At 37.3% G+C, this 21,371-nt stretch overlaps 2 protein-coding genes across 3 annotated transcripts; both read right to left on the bottom strand.

Annotated features, from left to right (window-relative positions):
• Positions 1–909: 909 nt before the first annotated feature.
• LOC113093964 (interferon-related developmental regulator 2-like) lies at positions 910–11,735 on the bottom strand. Of its 2 annotated transcripts, XM_026259582.1 has the most exons (13): positions 11,323–11,735; positions 8,475–8,534; positions 6,434–6,547; positions 6,252–6,333; positions 6,024–6,148; positions 4,222–4,379; positions 4,078–4,131; positions 3,809–3,987; positions 2,991–3,099; positions 2,781–2,915; positions 2,469–2,597; positions 1,966–2,058; positions 910–1,786 (listed from the first exon to the last, which is right to left on the bottom strand). In XM_026259582.1, exons 1-13 carry the CDS (start codon positions 11,369–11,371, stop codon positions 1,706–1,708), a joined length of 1,368 nt encoding a protein of 455 aa, XP_026115367.1. In that variant the 5' UTR covers positions 11,372–11,735; the 3' UTR covers positions 910–1,705. The 2 variants fall into 2 exon arrangements, with proteins under 2 accessions (XP_026115367.1, XP_026115368.1); XM_026259583.1 differs by lacking the exon at positions 8,475–8,534 and having other exon boundaries at positions 11,323–11,734.
• A 153-nt stretch (positions 11,736–11,888) lies between these two features.
• Positions 11,889–17,098, bottom strand: LOC113093968 (aminomethyltransferase, mitochondrial-like). The gene is made up of 9 exons (XM_026259590.1): positions 16,841–17,098; positions 15,492–15,659; positions 15,218–15,298; positions 14,982–15,113; positions 14,656–14,734; positions 14,350–14,495; positions 13,487–13,667; positions 13,261–13,416; positions 11,889–13,151 (listed from the first exon to the last, which is right to left on the bottom strand). Exons 1-9 carry the CDS (start codon positions 16,946–16,948, stop codon positions 12,973–12,975), a joined length of 1,230 nt encoding a protein of 409 aa, XP_026115375.1. The 5' UTR covers positions 16,949–17,098; the 3' UTR covers positions 11,889–12,972.
• Between the last annotated feature and the right edge of the window lie 4,273 nt (positions 17,099–21,371).

Below are 21,371 nucleotides of genomic sequence, written 5' to 3'. Positions count from 1 at the left end.
CAACAGTCCTTAAATTTCTGGAGAGTTGGCTGCTCCTCTCCTCGCAAAGGACAAAACATTAACACATTAAAACACCTTGATGTGTCTCTTGATGATGGCCATATCAGACAAGTGATTTGTACCTAAATCGATCTGAATCTGCATTTCAAAAAGAAAAAAAAAGAAAAGAGAGAGAGATAGAGAGAACGTAAAGCTTAGTGTCATTTAAAGCTAAATTAATGTCATTATATGGCCAGGCATAAAAATATAATACAGGGGAGAGACAAAGAATCCATTACAAGAGAAACGCTCTGAAATAACAGTTGATCCTTTAACAGCTGACTCCTCCAGCCACGGGCCAATCAGCAGGCCGGCTGAAAAAGAGTTTTACCCATAGACTGAATAGAAACAGGTTTTAACGTATAAAGCCAGTGATGCATCAAAGGATTTTTTTTTCGGAAACCTTGCTAGTTCATTCCTGACACAGTGCGAGCTGATAGATCTGCCCTTATCGCTAAGTATGCAGAATTGTTATAATTTACTAGTTACTAGTAATTTACTAGTTATAATTTTTTGAATGTTTACTTGTAAGGCTGAACATTTAAGCCAACTTTGAGTTAGGTCGAAAATCTCGCGAGAGTATGAAAGGAGCCGTGTAAATAGTTTTTCAAAATAAGAGTAAAAAAAACAAAAAAAAGACACACATTAACATGATCCTAATTAGTTACTTAAAATGAAATATAATAACAAACGAACAATATATGTATATATTTTTAAACTGACTCTATAAAACAACAAATTTTAAATGATATGCAATCAAATACACAAGCTGATAAGATTTGTAGAGCAATTCTAGTCATCACACTTTCTCCATGAATTTTGTCAAACCACAAAATACACTTGCCCCTGTCAAAAAGACTTCCAACACTGTTAAGGAGAATTACATAATTTATTTACTTTTTTCTTCCAAAATCCTGCTGCTGCATACAGTACTTTTGCTTCAAAGAAAACTTGTGTTTTTTATATTTAGAAAGAAATTCAAAAGAAATGTTGAAAGCATGACCTAAATGTGCACACATGGGCTTGTGGTAAGGGTACAATGATGCAAAAACATTATTTGACTGCATCCCACAGAGCCAAAAACAACAACAATCATGTTTAACATCTTAATTCAACCCTAGAATTAAGATGTGAAACATGGTAGATTTAGTGTCAGTGAGAGAGGTTTAACAATGGTCTACACTAACTCTGGCAAACTGCAGTCAAAGATAAATTTTCATTTGTTTGCATCATCAGATCATAGGTGCATCAGCATAATCCATTTATAAAATGCATATAGAAAAACTACAAAGAACTAGGTTTTCTTGGCCTCTTTGTTTGTAGCAGAACTGTAAAAAGTTAATGTTTCAATGATAAAAATTCTCTTTTGTCCCAAAAACACTCGAGGAGGTAAAACAGGTTTCAACAGAAAAGCTGAATACAGCCTTACAAGAGGTTGTTATAAAGATACAATATTTCATGTTTGTTTAATAGTAGGATTCCTAGCTTTCACACTGTGATGTTAAATAAAAACACAACACCGCATACACACGTGCACACACCCAGCCTTTCACACTCAGTCACGCATGTCCATTGTCAAGTCTCTGGCTTGGCAGTATGTCAAACTATAATTTCAAGTGAGCCGAGTGGATTCTAAGGATGTAGTGTTTCTCTGTCGCCTTCATCCTCACATCACGTCGGCACGTTTGTCCCTCACTTTGTTCCTCAATTTAGTCCGAGCTTTGAATGCAGCAGAGTTAAACAGATGCTGTGAAAAGACAAACCAAAATTGCATAAACATACACAAAACCTGATTTAATTAGCATTTTTTGGCAGACAGCTCAACAAAATCAATTGGATCTGACTTCACTCTACAAGCTTAGACTTTTTGTTATATGTCAGTGTCACCTTTTGTTATTTATTATAAGCGAAAAGGTTCAAGATTACCCTCTCTGTGCGGGAGATCCTGCTGGCTTTGACAGACGCATCCAGGATGAGAGGAGGTCCGAGTCCGAAAATGTCCCTCAATAAAGGATTAAACTACAAAAACAGACACAAAAACTCTTAACAAACACTACAGAACAGTTGTTCTCAAACATGGAGTCAGGGCCTGTTTGGGGGAGCTCAAAAGACGTTAAAGGTAGCCTCAAGATGACTTTAAATTATTTAAAAACAAGCTACAAAAAAAGCATTAAATAAAAATTCTAAACTGGTCTACAAATATACATATTTTTAGGTTACAAAATTGTAAAATGCCACAGGTATTTTATAAAGAACATAAATTTAACAAACTCTAAATTGTACTAGGTTAGAAATTGAGAGTGAAAAACGGCATTCAGCTCCTGAAACTTTCACTACAAAGCACTGAATTTCTGATTGGTTTTACTTCGAATCAGAAGCCTGCACTTCAGTTCTGATTTGATTCAATATCGATTCATTTAGATACTCACCTGTAGGTGGTGTCTGACTCCTGACTCAAGCACTTCCTTAAAGGCATCATAAATCCTGCGGCGCATCCAGCCATCAACGTAGATGGCCTCAATCCCAAACTGGATCTTCTCCTCTGTGAAATCTTCATTCTGAAATTAGGAAGGAATGTTTGGTCTGATGTCAGTAAATCTTAAAACCATAACCATCTAAGACAGTACTGGAACAACTCGGCTTATTAGCCCTGCATGGAACGTGGCTATGACATATTTGGATGTAATTTAATGACATGTTATTTTAAAATAAAAAGGCATGAATTGTGGTTCTCCTGTCACCTCAATGTAGTGCAGCACCTCTCTGAAGATTGAGCGCTGTTTCCTGCGGTCATTTTTAGCACGATGTTTATTTCCATCAGTCGCTAGGCTCTTCAGACTGTCACACAATGCATCGCAGTCCTTGTACACAAACTCCTGAAATACAACACACATTACGTACACTGCCATTTTCCTGACATTCAAGCTTATTCACCATTACACAACACACACCTGATCGATGTCCCGTCCCAGTTCATACAGCAGAGCTATGGTCTCTCCCACAGCAATCCTGAAGTTCACCTCACTGCTTTCTAAGCAAGCATGTAGACGTGGCAAGTGGCTAAAAGACAAGACAAAGGGAAAGATCATTTTACAGACAAATAAGTCTATCTGTTCAATCTGGGTGTTGTCAGATAGCTTTATTTCACCCTGATGAAAGCAATACATTAAATATAATAATGCCTTCTGTATTCACTGTGGCTTAGATATCAGAACGGTTTTGGATTGTGGCTTTTTAACAAGAAAGGCAAAGATTTGCAAGCCTGTACACTATAAGGGTGAAATTGACAAGAGAGAAGCATTCTTCAGTGCTTAATTATAAAAGCGACTTCCAAAGAGGAATGAAAAAGCGACTCATCATAAAGATGCAATAGTCACGAGAAGGTGCTGGCAAGTACAATAGTACAATAGTATAAGCTAGAACATGGAGGGATATAAAAATATTGAGAGCACAGAAAAAGCTTTTTTTTGTCGTTAAGTTATTTTTGTTACTGAAGTTTAGCAAGGAGATATGGGTAGATTTATGTGTCCAAACATTATCAAAACAAGTTTCGGCCGTTTCTCAGTAAATATGTTTCTTGTATTTGTTTTTTTTTGTTGTCCTTTATAGTGTGCAGACCCCTTTTTTTGCATCTTATAGGCTGTTTGGATTATTGTGGCTTGTGCAGTGAGTTTTTGGCAGAATTTAAATTTTTGTAAGAAAAAATTGGTTATTGTTAAGCTTGTTAAACATTTGTGCAAAGATGCGTTTTCTTGCGATTCAAACTCACTGGCTGAGAATGGTGTTGATGCGTGATGCAGGGCAGAGGGTGCAGAGCAGAGCCCATGACTGCAGGGCGGCGCTGTGGAGTGCAGGGGTCCCGGCTTTGACAGCGGGCAGAGAGCCATCACCGAGGGGATATGCACCCACAAACACACTCTCCAAATGACCAAGAGACTTTATCAGGTCCTGAAAAAACAGGAGGAAAAGACAGATGATGCTTCTACAAACATGCAGATCTATAAATATTCAAATGCATTTTACAAGATCTGATCGTACCTCTGCATCATCTGAGGCAGACACGTAGCAGCACATACCCAGAGCTCGAGCACACTGACAAAAGGTGAAGATATAAGTAAACAATCCCATTTTAAATGTTTATGTAGTCATAGTTTATAGACGTATATTGAGGCATCAACTCACACTCTGTCGAGCGGACAGGCTGGCACAACTGTCAATCAAGATGGAGCTGAGGATGGGGCTGAGCATCTTGAAGCCCTCCTCACCTTCAACTCCGCCCCCGAGCTGCATGCACAAGAGAGCGCTCACTGTAGCAGCAGCGGCCTGCTCCTCTCCTCCACCTACAGATAAAGACACTATCAAGTTAGTAAACTCCTTTTATTTGCAAAGCGAGAGAAACCAAAGATAACATGTCTACAAATCCAAATGCAGCCTGGAATTTCTCCCCCCACTGCCGTCAATCAAGTTTTATTTCTTATCCTTTATAGATACATTTACAGTTTGCTAATGGATGAAGAGTGGTAGTTCTTTAAAAAGTAGAAGCACACAGACGTTTTGTTATTTTTTTGCCTTTCTTAGGCCCCGTTCGCGTTTTAACAGCAAAGTGGTCATATTTTGTTTCAATTCTTTATTAATTTAATTCAGAAATATGATTGAAACATTTTATGTTTGTTAAATTGAACTTTGTTTGTTTTAATATAGCCTATAAAGCGGCCAGCACAAGACCGTGAGTTGAGAATGTTTGTCAGTTTATCCTTCTCAAAAAGAAATAAATAAAATTAGTATCATAATATTTTAAGAATTAAGTCAAAATTACGACAATGAAATCATGTTGCATCACATGAAGTAAAACTGAATATATTACACCTGTATACTTCGCCAAAATATTAATAAAAAAAAGGTATGTGGCACCTGTCATTCTTCACATTTAAAACGAAAAACAGCAATAGGCTTACTGACGATTTTTTAAACTCACATTGATTTATTTCACGAGACTAGTTTGTTTTAATTTGTTCTGTTTTTTCAACATGCACTCAAATATTTGTTATTACTTTCGTGCTAAAAATATTAAACAGGAAAATATAATTGATTCACATGCCGCATGAAAGGAGGCGAATATCTCACTACAGATTAAAGAGCGTTTGTATTTTTTCTTAAAATTGACAGAAGCCTGAGGCTTTGTGTTATAATAAAAAGTAACAAAGCCCAAAGCTTATTGCTATTAAAACGTTACATATTATTTCCAAGCATTTATACCATAATTAAGGGCTGGTGAATAGTCACATAACGTTATTTACTTCAGAAAAATCAAAAGAACAGAGTCTAATTTTTAAATAGTTTAAAAAAAAATTATGGTTATCAAACCAGTGGAATATTACATTTTATTCCTTCAAATAAATCATTTTACTGCATTTGCATTCAGTTATTTTGTTAACTTTGTTGTTCAGTTTTTTGAGTCGATTGAGATGCGTTGACACCGAAGACCCTCTCACAACATATTGCTTTATAAATCTATCGCGCCTGCCTCTCAGAAATGTTAATGTAATCATGCTGCACATGTCAGTAGTTCCCTGGCGCGGTTGCTTACACTGCATGCGTACTGCACCCTGATTAAACTGAACTGGGCTCTGGCCCACTTCTTCCAACCAACCGCGTCAGAGCGTGGCACGGAGCGATCACAGTCAACCGAACCGGGCTTTGGGGGTAAGACACGCGCGGGCACAGTTCACATCCTTAGAAAATAGTCGCACAGACTAATCGATAATCAGTCATTAAATCGACTAATCGAATATTTCGAAAATCGTGACCCATCCCTACATATAAATATATATATAGCCAGAAGATTCACTTCAGTACTCATAGAAAACAAACAAACATGTAGGATTGCAAAACCGGTCTCTGTAGTTTTAATAATCTAAGGAGTGTCCCATTGACCTTAATCTGAACTTTGACAACGTGTGAACACAAAAAGTCCTAATACACACCTTTCCTCAAGCTCCTCTCCAGACAGTCACTGATGGTGAAACGTCTCTCTAACAGGAACTCATACAGCACTCTGGAAGAAAACCCCAAGCGCAGACTTTCTAGTGCAGCCAGACGGGTCTTAGCACTGGAAAACACAAAAGATTAGAGTGAAACAGCTACAAAGCGCATTTAGTTTTCAATAACTGTGTGTGCTTGCACTGCTCACTGTTGCGTCAGCATATTGATACCTTTTGTCCATCAGATTGTCGATGCATTGCTTCAGTTTGTCTTCAGTTTCTTCCTGAGCAGTTTGTTCATCTACCACCTCTCCTGCACAGCACAAAGTCAGTTTTTTTGCACTTGTATACTACTGGCAAAACATACTTGTGATAATGTTGTGCATGTCTTAGGTTTTTAATTGTTGGTGTACCTGTGCCCTCCTCTATGACTGATGCGCTCTCACTGGCGCTGCTGCAGTGACTGACGACATCCGACGCCAAATCATCATCACTCACACCAGACTCGCCTCTCGCCCCATTTCTCCCTAAAACAGTGTGAGAGAGAGACATGATGAAGAGATACACAGTGAACATTAGTTTAATGGTTTAATTAAATGAAGGATGAGAATGATCATAGGTTAGCCAGAGGGGTGTGTCATAGTGTGATCGTGTGTTTTAACTGTCCACAAAGTTCATATACCTAAACCCTCTGCTTGGACAAAGCCAGAAGATTCACTTCAGTGTTCAGAGAAAACAAACACACATGCAGGATTGCAAAACCAGTCTGTTAGTTTTAATAATCTCCCATTAACTTTAACTGAAAGTGTGAACAGTCTGACTATACAGAAAATCACACCTCTTTCATGCTCACACTCACACTTCTTAGCAAACCAACAACTCAGAAACAGAGCTCTGATTTGGGTCAAAGTTCAGCGTGGCCTCTCTGAAACACACATATACACACAAACATACAATGGCCCTCTTTGTTTTCCATTGAGATACCAGCAGACCTTTAGTTTAACATGAAAGTGTCCGTCTTAGAATCATGAAGATTTGTAAATAACGTTTTAAAATTAAAAATGTACTGAAGAGAAAAAAAAATTGATACTTAAATAAAGAAAGACAGATTAAATCCTCTGAGAAGCTATCCTCTTTAAACCAATCACTGTCTCTCTGCACTGATCAACTCTGGATCATGAAACTACTGAATCAATTCTCTTCAGTGATCAGATTAATCTCTAAAAGATAGGTCATGCAGTTCATACTCTTGAAAAGATTCAATCAAACATTTAAGCTATTACACTATATGTATTTGTGTTTCAAACAGCCTTACTAGATCTTGCCTAAAATGATGTTTGGTTTAATCATGATTTAACTTGATCAGTCTAATTTCCTTGAGAGGATTTTAATAAAGACGTGACTCATTTGTAAGTTGGTCTGCTTAATGTACATAACACACTACTGTTAAAATGTTTTTGGGATCGGATTGATTTTGATTTTAAATAAATCTCATGCTCACAAAGGCTACGTTTATTTGATCACAAACACAGTACAAACAGTAATACTGTAAAGCTGAATTTTAAAACAAATTGAGAATAAAGTCATAACTGTTTAGAACTTAAAAGGCCTCAAACTGGGAGTCATCAGTATCTCATCAATATGAATGTGACATTCCAACAGACTTTCGAATGGCAGTCTAACTGTTTTACCAATACATGCAACAGCATAACAAGACATGTCAGCAGGGATGCGATGGGAAGAAGCAGTTCATTCAGCAGAGAATGAATACCATGTGGGGGATGAGTCTGGAATGGTTGGGAATTTATGAAAAACAAATTTGAGACAATCTACAGTAGCCTCAGACTTTGCAGAGTCAAAATGTGGATAGAAACTGTTAGTCCAATTATTTTGACTTGAGTTCCAGTACTTTCCAGAAGCCTCATCATTCAGTGGAGCTGAACTTGCAACAGACTGGACACTCGTGATTCCCGAGCAGCGGGAGCTTTAGCATTTAATTTCACCATAAAAAGGTCAAATGAAATTACTATTGTTAAACATCCCTGTTCCGCTCTGATTGCTCAAAGACCAATGAAGGAAAACTTTAGCTGCCTCAGAGAAACAGCTGCTTGGTGAGACAATAAAAGCCTCTACTGATAATCATTTCCAGTATAATAGGAGTCAAAAGAAACATTTCTGGTTTGTCCCAGTGAAGAGATAGTTGACCTTTAATAATGGGGCCTTGGAGGTACTTTTGACCAAAAATGTTAGGAAACACTGATCTAGACGTCTGTTTTCACAAGAAAGCAGAAGTGATAGACGCTTCTGGGGGATTTTGGTTCTCAAGTCATGAAAGGCATTAGACAAATGAAAGAAGATGTAAACAAATACACATGAATGGATATACACATGTAGCTTATTAAACATTAATGGGCTGAGAGGCATGGAGTCACAATCAAGATCAGGTCATGCTACCTGCACGTGACAAGGCAGTCTTTGACAACTGCAGCTGAAGCACTTCCTGTCGAAGTGAGCCTGCTCACAGTGAACAGGAGGAAGAGAGAGATTAAACCAGGTCTTATCTGAGATCAGTTTGACATTTCAAACATTCAACTGTAGGACAAGGCCAGCTGACAAGAACTGGTACTCTTGCACTCTGAAGTTCTCAAATCTTTCAAATGTATAACCCTGCTGGTCTTCTAATCTGGTATTATTTGTCTACTTTGCTGGTTTTGGTCATATTTAACCTGGTTAGAATGGAAATTCACCTTGTCCACCGATTAGACACATACAACAATTCTATAGCAGTTGTGAAACCACCTGAAACCAGCTAAGACCTGCAAACCATCATAAGATGGTTTAAACTTTTTCAGTCAGTCAGTTCTAACCTAAATGCACTGGTCGGCGCTGTGGAGTAGGAGTTGCATGATTAATCGAAATGGAATTAAAATCGCGGTTCAACAGAAGCTGCGTTTTTCATGTGTATCTTTCAGTGAAGCACAGTTCTGTGATCAGTAGTAAGTCTCCAACCAAAGGCCAGAGGGCGCTCTCGCACCAACTCCAAATACCGTATTTTTCGGACTAGAAGTCACACCAGTCCAAAAATATGTCATGACGAGAAAAAAAAACAAAACATAAGTCGCACTGGACTAAGTCGCATTTATTTAGACCCAAGAGAAAAAATTACCATCTACAGTCGCGAGAGAGGGCGCTCTATGCTGCTTAGTGTAGGCTACAGGAGCAATGAGCAGCATAGAGCACCCTCTTGCGGCTGTAGATGGTAATGTTTTCTTTTGTTTCATTTCTCTTGGTTCATGTCAAATTAAATCTGATAAGTCGGCACCTGACTATAAGTCGCAGGATCAGCCAAACTATTGAAAAGAAGTGCGACTTATAGTCCAGAAAATACGGTACACATCGCAGAAGAAACCCAGAAAATGCCTATAGCGGTAGCTGGATAAATAGAACATTTAACTGCTTTCATTGATTCAACGTGATTAATAAACACAGGACTTAAAGTGAAAGTTTGGACTGAAAGGAAGTTATTAAATGTGGTATTTTCATATGATTTCAAATGGAGCAGCATTTACTGCACACAGAGCTGTAGTTCACTGAGAAGCTATGCAAACAGCAGTCATTATCGCGAAAGATTTCTTCGGTAATAAAATCGTCTTTGATTACAAAACCAGCTTTACAAAACCAGCTTTACAAAACCAGCTTTACTAATACATTTGCGCATGATAATCGCATTCGATTAACCATGCAGCCCTACTGTGGAGTAAGTAAACAAGTTATTTTTTATCAAAGAATGTCGTCTGCCTCACAAAGTTTGGAATTACTTTGATTTAAATGTTCTTACTAAATTATCTTACGAAATGGAATTACTTTTGATCAAATCAATCAGTGAAAGTTAGGGATGGGTACCGAAACCCGGTATTAAACTGGCCCCGGGGCTAATTGATGAAAGACCGTAGTATCAGTAAGATCTGACGCTATTGGTTCTGCTTTTGGTACTGGAGGGGGAAAAAAATTAAGTTGCTCCTGCATATGACATGAACTTTTTTTTTTTTTTTTTAATCCTGTCTTGTTGGTCTGAATTAAAACAAAGAGTTAATAATTATTTATATAATAGGGGTGTAACGATTCACCCTGACGATCAGTGTTGCCAAGTATGCGGTTTTCCCGTGGAATTGGGGTACTTTAACACTGCTGCCACGGGTTGTTTTTCCTTGTCCTCATGTTGATATGTTGATTTCGGGGGTATCGCCATCGAAAAATTTGTATTTTACCTCCTGGAATGTGATTTTTGACGGGGAACACCCTCGAAACACTATTGGGCTAGTTTTGAGCAGCAATTGGTGGGTTTTGTTGCGAAAACCTGGCAACCCTGCTGACGATGCATATGCAATAACCTTGAAACATGATTTTTTTAATCGTGAATCACCGTTTCGGAAAATAATTGACTTAAACTGCTAAGAATCTAATGAATAGCGATTTCTATAGCGAATCAATGATTTCAAAACATTTAGCAAAAATCGGACTTGAATCGAAAACCTATGAATCGTGAATCGAATCGAAGTCTACCCAAAGATTCACAGGCCTATTATTTAATGTTACAGCTCGCGTGAGTAGACCGAGAAGGCCCGGTTTTCGTGGCTCCGTGACTCCTTTGGCTAAATATACACGAGCAGGCATGGGCTTCACCTGTCATGCTGCAGACGGAATAACCCTGACAGTCAATCACTTTGCTTCTATCTTTACTGCAGAATTAAAAGGCAAAAACGGTTTCTAAAAGAGTAATTGTTAAATATTTTGCTTATGCAAAATTCAAGTTTTTAGATGACTGGCGCTTGAAATTAGGCCAACGTTAATTGTAAATGTTGCTGAAATGGTTGCAGACAGATCATTTAGACCAAATAAAAGTTTATAGAAAATATGCCTTATCAATTATCAATCTTTTTTGCTTAAAATCGTAAAGGAAATAATTGGGGGGGGGGGTACTCTCAGTTTCTAGCTTGGCAATTTGTCACCAAATAAGCATGGCATGTAATGCTAGTTGTATTTTTTAATATAACATTAACTTACTTGATTGTTTTAGAATCAATGCGCGATAATTTAGTGAGGTTTAGGCTAACAATAAAACATACTTTACCGGTGACTTAGTTTAGTTTCACATAAGATAAATGTTATGAAAACAAAGCATTTGCAATTATGTCAGTAACGTTACAGTGATCTTGATTTCAGGATATGTTACTGGAAGAAAACAAAAATATTTCTTGGTGACCATTTATATTCGGTCTGTGACAGGAGGTGTTAAACTCACCCTTACTCGAACTGTTCCCACCGCGTTTCCCCTTTTTGCTTCGTGGCATCCCGACAGCTGCTCCAAAACACCGAAGCTCAAAAGAGACAGATTATAACGAACAGGAGGCTGTGGCCAGTCAACAGTTTATCAACAATCCCAGCCGAAAAATCCTTCCCAGAGTATCAAAATACTATGATCTGTGCAGTTTGGCCCCACGCTTTAGGCACCGCCAATGTAAGGTACGCCTCACACCGAAATCAAAATACTTAGAATTCAGTCTTAGTTTTAGTATTTATTATCTATGGTTGTCCCCAGGTAACCGATATCTAATGCCAGGTTGTGATGGTAAATGTCTTTGGAAATGTTTGGGACGGAGGATCGTGCACGTTGCGGCTTCAGCTTCCACCATCTTCCCATCGGTAACTGCTTGCACGCTCGGCACGCTCCTCCTCTACGGATCACATAACAGCAGAGAACTATGGGTAATGCAGTTCGCTGTATTACTCCAACACTGGGCCTCTGCGAGAGACGTAAAAACGAGAACTACAGTACCCAGAATGATCAGCCATTCAGAACACTCTTCAAAAAAAAGTTAAGCTTTATAAACTTTCCTGTATGAAAACAATAAGGACGCTAAACAGAACCGTCAGCATACCGTGACTCTTATGGTTTTATGATTCTAGAAATTCTCATTAAGTGAGACGGTGGTACATGTGGCTATCCGTTTCTCAAAAGCATTTATAAAACCCATTCATTCTTTAACAATAATAATAATAATACTTATTACTCATTCTCATATAGATAGATAGATAGATAGATAGATAGACAGACAGACATAAATATATATATATATATATATATATATAGATAGATAGATAGATAGATAGATAGATAGATAGATAGATAGATAGATATAAAGAAAGGGAGGATTGGGGGCAGATAAGGTGGGGGGCAATCAACCAAAAATAAAATGTTTAGAAAATTATATGGAATAAATTAAATGATTCTACCACATTCCAAAAGAAAACAAAAATAGAAATGTTCTTTCAAACCGAAAGACTTCACAGTGATGTGTTCTAAATTTAATGACATTAATAATACTACACCATGACAACCTACTCAACAATTAGGCATCTTTCTAATATAATTTATCTCATTCAGATTAGCTTTGTTAATTATTTTATAATTTTACATCATAAAGCTATGACACTAAAACAGTACACTGGCATAAAATGAACCAGATGTGTGGCAAACTTATTAAAGGAATCTGAGTCAGTAGTCTTTAAAACAGACGTCAACTTCCCACACTCAAACTAACATTTTAAGTGCTCTATGTTAGACACACACACACAGAAACAGCAAGTGGTCCTTTCCCACATTCTGACATTCAATTTGATTTGAATTTCTAGTGAAGTGGCCAAAATGTTGTGCAATTATTACAGAACGTCCTGGAATGTCATTCAAATGGAAGTAAATTATGTTTGTGTTTTAAAGTTTGCATTTGTTCAATTGCTCAATGCTGGTGTATGTCTCAGGTTTTGTGTAATCTCTAATGTTGGTCTCCATTCCAGTGACAATCAAGTAGCAGAGACCTCCACTGCTAAATACTACCAGACCGGTCTTCAACAGACCCTCTCGTAAACACAGAAGGTTTTATAATCAGTAGGTCTACTGGCCCATGTAGTACTTGGTGGGCACGAATGGCATCTTGCTGACCACTGCCTGCACTGCTTTCTTCCTCACTTCCACCTGGATTGATGTGCCCACTTTACTGAAGCCAGCTTCCACATAGCCCATGGCAACATTTTGTTTGAGGCAGGGAGATGGGCATCCACTGGTGACCTCCCCTAAAAAAATGTGGGCAGTAAAGAAAATCATACAGGTTCAGAATGACATATCGGTGAATAAATTATGATGATATTAAACTACTCCTTTAAATACAAATACATTTGTTACCTATAACCCTGCCGTCAGATGACAGGATTGGTGTGTGCTGTCTGACAGGTGGTCCTGCGGAGATCAGTCCCACTCTCTTTCTCAGAGTCTTGGCCTTTATTTGTGGAACAATGATGTCAGCACCGGGAAAATCTTGTGCCTGTCGACGACGCTTACCTTAATACACACAAATACATTAGCATTCAATAAACATGCATGGGATATGATAATAAAAGACTTGACGCACCTATAGTCCAAACAAGACTTGCTTCCACAGGTGTGGTGGTCTCATCAATGTCATTGCCATAGAGACAAAGTCCCGCCTCCAGCCTGAGACTGTCTCTGGCTCCGAGACCAGCGAGTTTCACCTCACCATCAGCTAACAACTTTTCAGTCAGTGAGACAACGTCTTCACTTGGTACTGAGATCTGAATAAATCATAAATAAAGTAAATACAAGAACATAAACTTTACAGACATGCCAAAACATAAAAGGGTTTAGAAATAGCTATTAAAAAGGATGTTTAATAGCTAGATTAATCAGACATATCTAACAGTTCTTACACTGTAACAAATAACTTAATAATTAAAAGAGAGGGGGGGGGTGCCTCTAATGATTTTAATGAAAACAGAAAAGTCTGGAGTCTAAGAATTCATTTTTTCTTTTATAATCACCAAGGCTGCATTTATTTGATTAAAATACAGTAAAACAGAAATATTGTGAACAATTATTACCATTTAAAATAACTTTTCTATTTATTCCTGTGGTGGCAAAGCTGAATCTTCAGCAGTCATTACCGGTACTTCAGAGTCACATGATCCTTCAGAAATTATTCTAATATGCTGATTTGGAGCTCAATAAACATTATTTTTATTATCAATGTTGAAAAAAGTTTAACTGCTTAATATTTCTGTGGAAATTTTTTATTTTTTTTGATGAATAGAAACCTTAAACAAATCTTTTGTAACATTGTCTTAACTGTCACTTTTGACCAGTTGAGTGCGTCTTTGTTAAATAAAAGTATTAATTTATTTAAAAACCTCAAACTTTTGAACAATAGTAAATAATTTCAGTCTAGTTGTCATACAGTCAGATGGAGATCATACCCACCTCAACTCCATCCTCCCCTGTATATCCGCAGCGTGTGACCCTGCAGCCCTGAATGCCAAACACTGGGGTCAAAACACTGGTCATAAAGGTCAGCTTTCTGAGGTCATCACCCACACCTTTCTGCAGAACCTGGGCCATTGATGGGCCTGCATACAATATGAATAAACATATAACCGATGTAAAATCGAATGCCCCAAAAATTTACATAATGCATTTAAATAACACACACACTAATGTATTATAAAAATATAAAACAGGAATGTGGGCAGTATTACAATGCAAGTACTCCACAGACCCATGACTTACCCTGCAGAGCAATAAGACTTTCTTCCATGAACTCCAAATCAACATCATGACCTGCTGCTTTAAACTCCTGCAGTCGGGCCTACAAAAAACGAACATAAATCTGAAAAAATACATGTGTAAGCAAATAAATATACACAAATAAAAATTATAAATAGACTGACTGCATGAAGAAAAAAAAAAAAAAAAGAAAAAAAAATGGAAATGACAAATGTTGTGTATAAGGAGGTTAATATTTTCCAGTCATTATACAAGAATATTTGAATGCCCTGATCAACAAATCAGAATCAAGTAAATGAATATGTTTACTGATCATTAACTGTACTTGCCTGCATATGAGCAGAGTCTTTGTCCGCACAGCCAGCATTGGAGACAACATACAGGTAACCCTGATCTGTCTTGGTCACTATCAGATCATCCATGATTCCTCCTTTAGTGTTTGTGAAGAGAGAGAGAGTGCCCTAGAGAAAAAAAAAAAAAAGAGACTTAATATTTCTTGTGCTTTTTTTTTTCTACTAAAGTTGACCATTGTGTGTGTGTGTGTGTGTGTGTTTGTTAGTGTTACCTGGTTGTCTTTTAGTTCAGCAATGTCTCCAACAATCAGAGACTCTATGAACTTCACTCTGTCTCTACCATGGACTTTAGTCTATGTGGAGAAAACAGCAAATATTCATTAGACACACTTCAAACTACAGTCTTAAAATAATAGAAAGCCAATATTGCAGGTCAAATGTGGCATTTTAAGCTGATCTTTTACTTAATTTTTAAACCATGTTTTAGATCAAAACAAACCATATGAATTGGTCTACGTACAGTACATGAAATGTCTACACACTGACCTGCAGCATGTGACTGACGTCGAAGATGGAGCAGTGCTGGCGTGTGTGCATGTGTGTGTTAATGTGACTGTCTTTGTATTGCACAGACATACTCCATCCTGCAAACTCCACCATCTTACCACCCTGAGCCCTGTGGAAGTCATACAGCGGGGTCTTCTTGAGCACCACCTAGACACAGAAAAATCAATGCAAATAAACCTGTTGGATAAAGTTAATATTCATATAAAACAGTAAATAATAACAAGAATTATTACAGTAACACAATATAGTATAATTTGTAGTGTGTTATTACATCAGCTTAAGATACTGTGACCTTTGACCTCAAGAGCTGGAGCCTACCAACTAGTCTGCCCATTTTTTATCTTACATTAGGCCACATTAGCTATTTACAGTTTACGAAACCAGTCCAAAGTCAGCTAAGCAGTCTGAATGAGACACCAAAACACTATCTGATCCACAGAGAGTACACGTGGGCTTGAGGCTTTATCTTTATTACATTAGGTAATACATCACACGCTCAAACTGGAAAATTCAAGAGAATTCAATGCCTTGTGACTACCAGTGATTCAGTCTAATTATTTCATCACTGTTACTGGCATTATTACGCATACAGTTTTCATAAGATCATATTGAGAGATTGCATAGAATATATCAATACGTTTTAATTTGTCCCACCACAGGACCATTGAAAATGAACTAACAACGAAAAAAAGATTTGTAAATAATAATAATAATAATAATAATTTATTAATAATAATAAAAATCTGAGCAGTTGCCTAACCTAAAATATACAATTTCGATTAAGTTAAAAATGCTCATAGACACAACATAACATAATTTGCGACTCGAGTGCTGTCTACGTTAGATGACGTACAGGGTTTTCAGAATGAACACATTTTGTCATGTTAGGTGAACTCTTACAAACAGTGTGTTGGGACAAAGACTATATTTTGGGAGCAGTGAACTCTGCATAGGGACCCTATGAGTTGGACCGCAGCTTGTGTGTTTCAGTGATTCACACAGTCCAAGCCACGAGGACTCTGCACGGATGGACGCGCTCGTGCTCTTCATTAGTGCAGCAGCTCGAGCGGAGAACACAGCAGATGCCAGTGTTCCTCGTGCATGAACGACACCCTGAGCCAAAACAGACCCCTCAAACGGCACTACATTCAACATCACCTCAGGAGTCAGGGCATTATACTGAAACGCACCAAGTGCAAACTTTCCCTTCTCGAACTTTGCAGGACATAAGACTTCTGTAAAGGTTTTACAAAGACATAGGTTTATTTTAAGTTGTTTAACGTTTGCATAGCTTATGATGTTTTAAATGATGCCAGTTCCGTGCATACCTCTGTGGAAGCTTGCCTATCCTGCCGCCCCGTTGCCACCAGACCGACAGTTCGCGTTTCCCTCGAAAGTCGGTTACAGAGGCCGTTTCCAAAAGCCCGAGCAAGCATGTTGTTGTTTTCAGTTACACACGAGTTGTTCAAAAGCCCAGCGCAGTCACTGTCGACTTCCACACTGCTTTCACAGCAAAACAAGCCAGTGAATTCAGAGAATCCTGGGAAATGTAGTTGGAATTCCTGACGTACACGTGCTGTCGAGCAGTTCCCCACAGACACTTTTATCGGAATTAATCTTCCGGTAAACGATGGCGCATAAGACATTTGAAGACCGCAGCAAAAAAAAAAGAGGGATGTGTTTGGCGAGGAATATAACAATTATTTTAGTGCTTTCGATCAATTAATATTTAGGTAAAAAAATCTAATGGCAATACAATGTAATATAAAAATCCCAAATTGTGTTATTTACTGAGCTAGTCAGTTTACAAATAATATGATTTCTTATTTCAACAGAAAAGAGCAAATAAGAAACACATTTATTACAAAGGTGTGTTAAGAGGAGACCTTTTAATGTATCTTTCAATAATTAAGTTAGTCCCAGAGGTGTAGCATTCATCATTTCAGAAATGAGGGAACAGAAATGTCAGATCTATTAATCATTTTTTGTTTGAATTTATTTATGTATTATTTAATTTTATTATCTAATTGTCAGGTTTTTATTTATCATTTAATTGTCATTAATTTGAACATAGTAACACGTTGTTCATTATTCGGATTGATTCGTCATAAGAATCATTAGTTCGAGAACTACGCCGATCGTGTGCGCTTTTGATCCGCCAAAAGGAACCGATTCATTGGTTCGAGAATCGATATAACACATGATCTGATCTCGGTTCCCAACGCTAGCTAGCTTACAACTCAATTTTGCTTAGTCTTCAAGAAAACGTACAAACATTTTTTTATGTTGTACTTTTGATATTACCCTAAGACAATTTAAGACATAATGGATATATAAGAACACATTCTTACTATAAAGCTGCATATTAAGACATTCTCTTGCAATATTAATAGTTTTGTATTAGAATATACACAAAGTCAACATGTAACTGAATGATTGTTTGGTCCCAAACCTATAAATAACCGTTCTTCTCGTCCATGAGGCAGCAGCTATTTTGGGTCTGGGGATTTTGAGCTGTATTTAGGGGTAGAGGTGCCAGGCGGACGAGACGGACACAGATCATTTCATACCGTTCAAATCACGGCGGTTTCTCTGGCTTTTCTTTAGTGTTTGTCAACAACACAACGACCCACAGACGTTTATTAGCGTTTGATGAACACACAATCAGAGGGTAAGTCTACACCCGCACAGACCACTAAGTTTACCACTAAGAAATTGTGCAGTTTTGAGTTAGTGCGCATATGTGGACCATAGAGAGACATCAAACATGAGATAATTTGCTAATCTTTGTTCAGTCTATTCAGCCAAAATTAATCGGAGACTATTCAAATGGGTTCTATTCTATTCCGTTTTACTCTCTAAACCTGATATAAACACACACACACATATATATATATGTGTGTGTGTGTGTGTGTGTGTGTGTGTGTGTGTGTTATTGTGAACAGTAGGCTACCAAACAAACAAATGTCCACGTTTATTCAATATCAGACTTAAACTGGTTTGAGTCATGCATCAAAGTTGGCAAAATGTTTGATATTAATACAGCTATTCACTACAGCCTCAAACTTATATATAAAAGCATATTTAACATCAGTAAATCTGTTTTAACTGTAAAATGTAATGGCTTTTCCCTTAATTTTCCATACTTACTTTAGCATTTAGCTAACATACTGTATATATCTTTTGCTTTTCTTAGGAGAAATAGTTCACTCAAACTTATAATACTGCCTTCATTTATTTACCCTCATGTCATCTTCATGGAAATGCAAAAGGTGAAAATTTGAAGACCGTTTTCCTTGCTCCATCCCATGGAATTACAGTGACTGAAATTTCACATTAAGGTAATCATATGACTTTTAAATATTTGCAATATTGTGCAGAAGTTGTATGGAGCACTTTCATGGTGGTGTTTTTTTGTTGTTGTTGATGTTTTTAAATCCTTTTTTTATTTTATTTTAAAATCTCTGGTCTCCATTCATTGTAATTGCATGGAAAAGTGAGACCAATGCAAAATGTATTTTGTGTTCTATAAAAGACAGAATCGTACACAAAATAACATGTTGATTTTTGAATCTTTGAATCAGGTTTTCATTCTCTGTCTGTCAGTGGTGGGAGTGATCATGAAGTCTACTCCTTCTCCTCCTCCAGCATTTGTTCGTGTCAGCGAGCGAGACCTGACAGAGATTGAGCTCTATTCCGTTGACTCTATCAATGACCTGCACCGCACACACTCTGAACAGCACAGCAAAGGTATTTCATCATGTCAGACAGTGTATGTATGACTTTGAAATCCTTACTAATTTCTATAAAACTCAAACCCACCTCTCACTATCAGCTGTTCAGCCACCCCGTCCACCACCTCCGACCTCCAATGGGAACCTCCAGATGCAAGATCAAGGAGTTGTCTATCAAACAGGTCAACCAGTCAGAAGGCCCTGTGTGAGCAGACCGAATGACAAATGCACTTCCACTAGGCGGCACTATGTTTTAGCTTGTGCAGCCATTGTTGCGTTCCTCCTTACTCTCATTCTTATCTTCAGTTTTTTAGGTGAGTAAATTTGTTTGTTAAAGCTGAAATTATAAAGTTAATGTTTGAAGGCTGGACTAAAAGAAATGTTTTGGCTTCAATACAAGTCAAGGACCAATGATTGCTTTTGTAGCATAATCTTGTAATTTACACTATACAGAGCCCTTAAGGGGATTTGGTGATAGAAAAAAATCAGACGAGAGGAAATTACATTTCAATGCTTTTGTGTTCTCATAGTTGTGTTCCCAGTTGTTTTTCTTTTACAAATCCTTTGCATTTCCCGCAAAGGTGTGTTTTAAGTCTCAAAACTTTTTGGGTCCTTGCAAAACTGTTGTGCCGAGAAACTTTGCATGCTGTTGCAAAAGTTGTCTAAATTGCCCTTTTCGGAGCTGGAATATATTTCTATGTATTTCTCTGTCTTATTTTGACTGCGGTTTTTGTTGCCTGTTGTTTCATCAAATAATGTGTTTTCTGTTGCTAACCCTCCAGTCCAACAGAGCAGTGCTCTCCACACACTTTTGGAGATGGTGAAACAGAAACAGGAAACAGCTGAAGAAATCTCGGAACTCCTACAAGAGCTGCACAAGCTGCACATCAACGTCACAGTGCAGCGACCATAACAACAAATCATTCGACAGATCCACAGGAGAAACATTACTGCACTGTGACAAGAATAGAAGAGCACCGATTACTTCACATCAACATGTGTGATTCTGTCTTAAAGGCTTCTAGTACTTTAGTGGAATCCATTATCTTGCTTAAAAACGTTCACTTGGTCTGCTGATTTTTGTGTAGTGTAACTGGACAATAATATATTAATTAATGGACATTTCACCAGTATTGTTTTGTACACTTAAATGCTTACACACTAGTCGGCAACTGGCTAGATTAGTTTCACTACAGCAACTGATAACACAAAACGACACACACAAAAAATGAATAATCATACTTGTAATTATATTTAAATTCATTATCACTCTAACAAACATTAAACTGTAGTGTAAAACATGCTTGATCAAGGGTGTTTTGAATGCGCAAGAACTTCCACTATTGTGAGCAATTGTAAGTGATTGTAGAACGACTGTAAATAATTATATAGACCATAATATTCTATTTAAATGTTTTTTTTTAAACAATAATAAATATAAATGAAAATGTTCTCACATTTTGTGGAGTCCTGGTTTTATTGTGAAAGGTTTATCTGTGCACATTATTACAAATAACAAAAATGTCTTCGTAATCTTTCATCAAAAATACAACTAGCTTCTTGAAATAACTTACAGTACCTTTGACTCTGCTTGTCACTTAGGCTTTGGGGTTATAGAGCACAACAGTTGGGTCCAGAAGTAAAAATCCTATTAATTTTTTTCAATGGGAGAATGATAACTTAAAAACCTTTTAATGTCAGACTTACTATGATATATGAGGTTATTAATCTATGCCTTTGCTAAAGTCGACAGACAACATTATTTAAACTTGGTTACAAACATTTTTGTAACCTTTTTTTATTAGTAATGTGTTCAACAGCAGAATTGGACATTACCCATGATTCTGAATTAGAATCAAGCAAATCATCATAGAAGACTTCTTTACTAACCGTTCAATCCCTTGAAGCACTGCAGATGTCTTTCAGTGCTTACACTAACTAAATACTTGTATAGTGGTGGTCAAAATGATTAAAACACAAGTATTTTAACCAGCTAAGAAATGTTTTAAGTCAGTTATTTCTATCTTTTGCTGTAGTGCGTCAGTAGGAAGTATCAGTTTACATTTGCAAACATTTATTTTTCCATTAATTGTAATAATTAAATAAGATTTTTGTTTGCACAAGG

This window comes from Carassius auratus, unplaced genomic scaffold (assembly GCF_003368295.1).
Source record: "Carassius auratus strain Wakin unplaced genomic scaffold, ASM336829v1 scaf_tig00215205, whole genome shotgun sequence".
NCBI classification, from domain to species: domain Eukaryota; kingdom Metazoa; phylum Chordata; class Actinopteri; order Cypriniformes; family Cyprinidae; genus Carassius; species Carassius auratus.
This window is presented reverse-complemented; position numbering and strand designations above follow the sequence as displayed.